Genomic DNA, 7,955 nt, shown 5'->3' on the forward strand with positions numbered 1-7,955 from the left:
ATCGGTTCTTACATAAGATTTACTGTTTAGCGTATCTTTGCTTTAGTGTGTTACATTTAATTTGATCTTACGTTTAATTTGTTCGGGAGACGTCAACGTCAACCGACAACACTGCAAGAAATGTCCGTGGCACTGCAAGAGGAGTGAGTCAGATTGCCCCAAATCGTGATTGGACGGTTGATTAGGAGCATGCCACGATGAATTGCTGAATGCCTGAGGATTGGTGGAGCAATTACTCATTATTAAGACCAAAATCAAAAACTTCCATTTTCACTTTTGACAGTGTATCTCTTTGCGAGTGAAATGGGGCCATCAGATAAGCCGCCCGTATGAACTGTTTATGTTCATGTGTAGGCAATTGCAGTGTTGTCGGTTGACGTTGACGAACACGTCTCCCGACAACACTGCAAGAAGTGTCCGTGGCACTGCAAGAGGAGTGAGTCGGATTGACCCAAATCGTGATTGGACGGTTGATTAGGAGCATGCCACAACAAATTGCTGAATGCCTGAGGATTGGTGGAGCAATTACTCATTAAGACAAAAATCAAAAACGTCCATTTTCACTTTTGACAGTGTAGTGTATCTCTTTGCGAGTGAAATGGGGCCATCAGATAAGCCGCCCGTATGAACTGTTTATATTCATGTGTAGGCAATTGGCTTGTTATTTTTTAACATACACTGGTTACTTCTAATAAAAACAGCAGTGCATTTTCGCAGTTTTGTATTGTTTCTGAATATCCCCTACTTTATGTGAAGAGTATATATTGTCGATTTACATCGATTTCCAATAATTACTGCTAGAGTTATGACCCTTGATCACTTTGAAATATCTAATGGATGCTCTGGAGGGCAAAGTGAATATTCGTGCACATTAAACTGTAACTTCCTGGATTATCGCCCCTTATTGTAAAATAAATCATATATTTTAGCTTGTCGAACCTCTTGAGGTCACAATTTTTACCTGATTTAAAAAAATATTTTAATATATCACCGTTAGATCCTGATGATGGTTGAGTTCAAATTTTGTAAAAAGTGGACCGAAACTGCTGGACAAAATGGCTGCTACTTGTACGCAAATAGTGTAAAGGTATGCAATACCAAGATTGTAGACCCTCTAGAGGTCACAATTTTTATTCAATCTTGATGAAACTTAAAATATATGTTTATATCCAAAAGATCTCAGTTCCTTTCAATATTCATGGATATTGGACCATACCTTCCTGGATTATGGCCCGATTGTATAAAAAATCACATTGGGTTCTTTTAACTTGTCCTCTGTTCATTTCTTGTAAATTGTAGGTGTATCTTGCATGGCAACTGCTGGTATATTGAATCTCTTGCAAACTTTCTAGGGTAAGCTGCTATATTGTTAAGGATGTAAACTGTTGTTTGATTGGGTTGTAGCATCAACCAATGTAGCCAATGGAATCCTCACAGGCAGATAATTTGAATTTATGACTACCCTGTGAATGTACCCAGAGGTTAGTGGAGTAGAATAGCATGATACCACAGGAGATGCCTTACATAAGGGTAGTTCCAACAAGAAACAGAGATAGTACAATCCGATTCTCAATTATAGCTACTTGTTAATGTGATAGATAAAATTATGTTTGGTTTTCATTTATTTAGGTCCTTGTCAAGTTTGCAGCATCAAAAGGTTTTTCTCCAGAATGTTATGAACTAGTTACTAATTTTCCCAGACGACAGATTTCTCATATGGATATGTGTGATACAATAGAAAAGGCTGGACTCCATCCACAAGAAACAGTATTTGTTCAATCGAGATCATAGCCAATCATATTGATGTTGTTCATTCATTTCATTATTTATGTATAATCATTGATATCTATACATGGTTATAAATCATACAAAAAACATTTATATTATCTTGAAGCCTTAGATATACACTACAAACCTGATTACATCCAAATTAATTTACATTGAAAATTATACGAGCATTTCATTTGTTTTCGTTTTTATACACTCACTTTGAAATGTGGTTGTATATTGCTGTCTGATTTTTTTATACAGCCACCTTTTCATTTGGTTAAAAGCAAAGTCATGGGTATCACAAAACCATCTTTTATAGCATCTAACATTTCATAAGTGTAAAAACACAACTACACAAATGAAATTTGAAGCATAGTAACCAGGAAAGTCATAGTAACCATTGATGTCATAATGTTAATCTGACTAGTCGACAGTGATTTTTATAGAGGATGCAAACCATGTAAAGACCTAAATATAATGTGTGTGCTACTGTTGAAACTACCTGTATAGACTTAAAAACGTTTTATATCAAGACTAATTGTTTTATTGTTTTTTTATCAGATTTTAATGAAACTTAAAAAAATATGTTTACATCTCAAAGACTTGGGTTACTTTCGATACTTGCACGTATCGGACCATAACTTTCTGGATTATGGCCCCTATTTGTACGATTAATTGCATGCTTGTTAACTATGACATCATTTATTTATATTTAGCTTATTATTTATATAACATTATGACATCACTGGTTACTTGTCCTTCAAATTTGTGTAGTTGTGTTCTCTGATGAAGTAAGTTTTTATACACCACATTTTCATGTGTACGACGTCACTCCTGTCTGTCTATCCACAATTTGTTTATGGACACCCAACAGGTCACAATTTTTATCCGATTTTGACGAAACTTGCATTTAGGTTTATATCCTAAAGATCTTGGTTTCTTTAGAAATTGGCATGTATCGAACCATAACTTCGTGGATTATTGCCCCTGATTGTACGAAAAAGCTCATCAGGATTTTCCGGCGTGGTTCCCCCCTTGTCAGTGGTGCAGGACAGAGGGCCTGGCAAGGGATAGCATATAATCGTTCAGATGGGACGAAAAAATGAGGTCCAGTGTACACATGGGCGTGCATGTAAAAGATCCCTTGGCACTTGGAATTGAATGTAAGAGTAGGCCATAGTGTGGCTGTCCGGGCAAAACTTCCCTCACAGCACACTGTATGGCGTATGCCGTCTTCATTAGCCCAATTGGAGCAGAACAATAGGACGTTAAACACCATTTCAGTTCAGTTTATTGGTTGCGGATAGGATTTTAATCTTTTAGAGAGGCATTTAGTTACAGGTTAAAGCAATAAACTATAACACATACTATTTACTTTGGGCGAGTTTTCAAAGAGTATTCTCTTACCTTGGTCTAGCTATTTTTTTTCTGAGTTATTGCCCTTTAATTAGCTAAATTTGCTTGTCTGCTCTCTTGAGGCCATAATTTGTGATGAATCTTTTTCAAGACTATAGATAATGATTTGAGCTCAAATTTTGTTCCAGAGTTATGACTATATGCTACAACCCTTGTTGAATGCCAGGGCGACTCATCTGCCGTGGGGGGGAGGGTGTTGGATGGCTGAATGGTTAGCGTGCATGCGCTGTATCATAAAGTTTGTCATTGAGTCGACTGGCGTGGTTTCGAATTCCCGGTTGTACGTGACAAGGAGTAGGGTCGCCTATCCAACCTCGTGGGTTTTCTCTGGGTCCTCCGGTTTCCTCCCACTGCTAAAGACCCCTACGCGCAAGCGAATTATTGAAATAAAATAAAACCATTTGTTAGTCCCGAAATGACCTAGTTTGTGTCCAGTGGACGTTAAACCCCATTTCTCTCTCTCTCATCTGCCGTGGGGGTATGGTTTCATTGCCTGGCAACCTATCTTTAAACCTTAGGATAATTATTTTTATGAGCAGATGACATTTGGAATTGAAATTGAATGCAATTGCTATTTTTATTCCAGAGTTATTGCTCTTTAATTAGTGTAATTTTGCTTGTTCGCTCTCTAGAGGCCACAATTTGTCCTTTTGTACAAGCTGTTTTGAGACAAAGCTGCTGTGTGGTTTATTTCCACGCTTCATGCTTTGCAGAATTACAATATCTGATCAAAATTTTCATCTCTTAACATTGCACACATAACAAAACTTTCTTCATATTGAGTGTCTAACCTGGTTACAACATTAACATAAATGAGAAGAAAATTACTTATTGTGTTGGTGACAAGTAATATATTTAATATGTGTATCTTGTTTGTTAAAGGATTATATAGGTTATTTAATATAAATATCAATGAAATTAATCTGGAACCCCTATGCAACTGTATTTAGATTTATTATTAGAGCTCTAAGTATGATTATTTTTCTATATTTATTAATGTTTGATCATATTTATTCTCAGGACATACATTTTTAAGTGCTCAATACTTACATTCACTTACCTCAGGATTGACGGAAGATTATAATGTACAGCAAATAAATTAAATGAAATCTTGGTTGGTTTATATATATATATAGGATTCAATTTATATGTAACCCATTTTTATATTCCCGCAATTTCATGTGGATGTATATTGTCGTCGCCTCTGTCTGCCCGTCACAATTCTTATCTGATTTTGACGAAACTTGAAATATAGGTTTATCTCTAAAAGATCTTGATTCCTTTCGATATTGTCATGTATCGGATCAAAACTTCTGGGATTGTGGTCCCTGATAGTACCAAAAGATCCTGATTTTAGCTTGTGTACTCTCTGTAGGTCACAATTTTTATCCGATTTTAAAAATTGTTCAAATATATTACCGTTACACCTTGATGAAGATTAAATTCGAATTTCGTAAAAATAGGACCGAAAATGGCCGCTTGTGTAATACCAAGGTGTTTATATCCCAGAGATATCCGTTCCTTTCGATATTCGCGCATATCGGACTATTAGTTTATGTCCCCGATTATACGTAAAGATCACGATTTTAGCTTTTGGACTCTCTTGTTCACAATTTTTTTCCGATTTTGAAAAATGTTTAAATATATCAGTGTTACAAGATAAGGATGGTCAATTTTTATCCGATTTTGAAAAATGTTTAAATATATCAGTGTTACAAGATAAGGATGGTCAAGTTTCAAATTTCGTGAAAATCAGACTGAAACTGTCCGAAAAAATGGCTGCTCCATTAGGTAAATAGTGTAAAAGTATGTAATATCAAGGTTTAGGACCCTTGTGAGGTCAGAATTTTTATCTGATTTTGATGAAACTTAAAATGTATGTTTATATCCTAGAGATTTCGATTCCTTTTGATATTTGCGCATTTCGAACCATAACATTCTGTATTATATCACACCTTTTTTTTTAGCTTGTTTTCTGTCCATCTGTTGCAAAATGTGGGTGTATCTTGCATGGCAGTCACTTGTTCAACAATAACATGTAACGATTTCTAAAACCAATATGGGCCTTATTACTATTAGTGACATTTTGCCAATGTATTGAAAATTGCTTTAAAAAAAAAATGTCTATTATGTTCATATAAAACAACAGAAAATCAAATTCAGGACCATTCTTCCCACTTTTTCATGTGGACGTCTTGGCGTTGCCTCTGTCCGTCTGTTCAAATTTTGTTTGTGGACACTCTACAGGTCACAATTTTTATCTGATATCCAATTATGATGAAACTTGAAATATAGGTTTATCTCCTGAAGATCTTGGTTCCTTTCAATATTCGAGCACATCAGATCGTAACTTCTGGATTATGGCCCCTGATTGTTCGAAAAATCACATGGTTTAACTTATGGACCATCTAGAGGTCACAACTTTTATCCGATTTTAGAAACCATTCAAATATGTCGCCGTTACAGTTCAAATTTCGTGAAAATTCGAGCGAAACTGCCAAGCAAAATGGTCACTCCTCATACACAAATAGTGTAAAAGCATGTATATGTAATACCAAGGTTGTGGGCCTTCTAGAGTTCACAACTTTTATCTAATTGTAATGAAGCTTAAAATATATGTTTATATCCCAAATATCTGGGTTCCTTTCAATACTTGCGCATATCGGACCCTAACTTTCTTGATTGTGGCTCTAATTGTATGAAAAATCACCTTTTTTCAGCTTGTTTTCTGTCCATCTCTTGCAAAATGGAGGTGTATCTTGCATAGCATCACTACATTCTGTGATGGAAATAAACAAAAGTGTTGATATTGGAGAAAATTAAAGAAAAATGGATTTATACTGATTGAGAAGTGGTTTCAGATGAGTTATTTCCTCCTGTGTTTGATTAATATCTTGCTTATATAAACATAATACATAGCCAAGCTTTGTTTGTTTGTTGACAATTTTGAGCCTTATATATCTATTACAACAATTATACCAACTTGCCAATTTTTGACCATAGATTTATCAAATATTGTTTTTGTGTGTTTTTAAATGACTTCTCATAAACAGGGTTGTGTACTTGATAATTGAGCCTACTGTACATTTCCAGATTCCTTACAGAGTTACTTCCTTAAAACAGAGTATCTGAGAACCAGAATATCTTTTATAAAGCCTAAAATATATAGTTTGGGTTTTCCTTTTTAGGGGATTTGATATTTTGCTGATTATTATCAATGATATATAACAAATGTTTTACCTTATCTTCATGTGTATATTAATTATTTTGTATATATTATTAAACTGTTAAGTTGTTACCTATAAATTTTTTTATCTTTGAGTTTGACTTCAATGTTTAAAGAAGTCCCAGTTACAGTAATTTCCATCAATTACTTCTAGAGTTATGGCCCTTGTTTTACTTTGTTGAACCCTGTGAATGTTCAAATGACAAAAGTTATCATTCGATGTGTATGAAATTTATATGCATTATTTTAATTAGTAAAACGAAAAAGCCAATTGTTGTACATAACTTCCAGAGTTAAGGCCCTTGTTTCAGTTTCTAGAGTCCTGTGATCCCTCAAACGATGAAAATGATAATCTGATCTGTATGAAATTGTCTTGTAAATGCCCCCAATTACCTGCAAAATAATAAATATGTGACAACCCTTGTCCCACATCGGATGATATATCACTGTTAGACCTTAATGACGGATGAGTTCGAATTTTGTGAAAATAAAACAGAAACTGTCTGACAAATGGCCACTTCTCGTACGCAAATAGTGTAAAAGTAGGTAATACCAAGATTGTGGAGTGTGGACCCTCTAGAGGTAAGAATTTGTATCCGATTTTAATGAAACTTAAAATATATGCATCTTTTCAGTATTTGTGCATATCATTACGTAACTTTTAGCTCTTGCAAAATGTGGGTGTATCTTCCCTGGCCCATGTTCGAAAGGGAGTCAATATGAAGGTCGTTGTGAACAACGCTAACCAACTGTGACATCGACTTTTAAAATTATTGTGTGGAGGTCATCTTCTCAGCTTTCATCCCAGACATTACTTTATAATGACTATATAAATAAAAAACATTTTTCATAGAAATTAGGGATTGCCTGCAAATTAGCACTAATCTTTGATTACAATATACATTTTTTCATACAGAGTAATAAAAAAGAATGTTTAATGACTTTTTATTGGTATTATAATTTGTTAAAACTGATTTAAATATTTTTTCAAAAATTATAATGAATTGGATTTGTGTTCGATACACTTAATTTACCTCTTTTGATGCTATAAAATTTGAGGCTTGTCATATTCGAAATATTTATATGTGCCATGAAATGTAATTGACCATTACATGATTTTTGGAATATAATTAATTACATTTCCATTACTTTTGAAATCTTTCATTACTCATTAATTACATGGCCATTACTTTAAAAAAAAAGAAGCAATAATTACATTCCATTACCCCAGCCCTGGTCGGAATCCGTCTTATTGTCTTGTTATTCGAGTCTAAATAATCAACAAACAGAATGGCTTCTATCAGATAAACGTATCTCTCGCCAGGTCGGTAAAATGAAAAGTGAAACATATAGGCCTGCAGCCAAATTTTTTTATTTAGCCTTGAAGTTCCGCTACAAGGTCCTCCCTACTAAACATTTTTATGTCAACTTTACAATTGTTAGTATAAATATAGCATTTACTTGACAATTATCACAATTTTCATCTGGCCCTCAATTGTGTTATTGCAAACATTTTGCTTGCAACTCTCTGGATTTGTGTACC

The 7,955-nt window shown here is 34.4% G+C and overlaps 1 protein-coding gene across 1 annotated transcript in view; it reads left to right on the forward strand.

Annotated features, from left to right (window-relative positions):
- The window catches only part of LOC126828374 (UBX domain-containing protein 7), a 33,486-nt gene extending 27,002 nt beyond the window's left edge, over positions 1–6,484 (forward strand). The window contains exon 12 of the mRNA XM_050558149.1: positions 1,630–6,484. Within this exon, the coding sequence (XP_050414106.1) occupies positions 1,630–1,791 (162 nt within the window). The 3' untranslated portion in view covers positions 1,792–6,484. The remainder of the gene's footprint in view (positions 1–1,629) is intronic.
- The last annotated feature ends 1,471 nt before the right edge of the window (positions 6,485–7,955 follow it).

Source organism: Patella vulgata, chromosome 7 (genome assembly GCF_932274485.2).
Source record: "Patella vulgata chromosome 7, xgPatVulg1.2, whole genome shotgun sequence".
Lineage (NCBI taxonomy): Eukaryota > Metazoa > Mollusca > Gastropoda > Patellidae > Patella > Patella vulgata.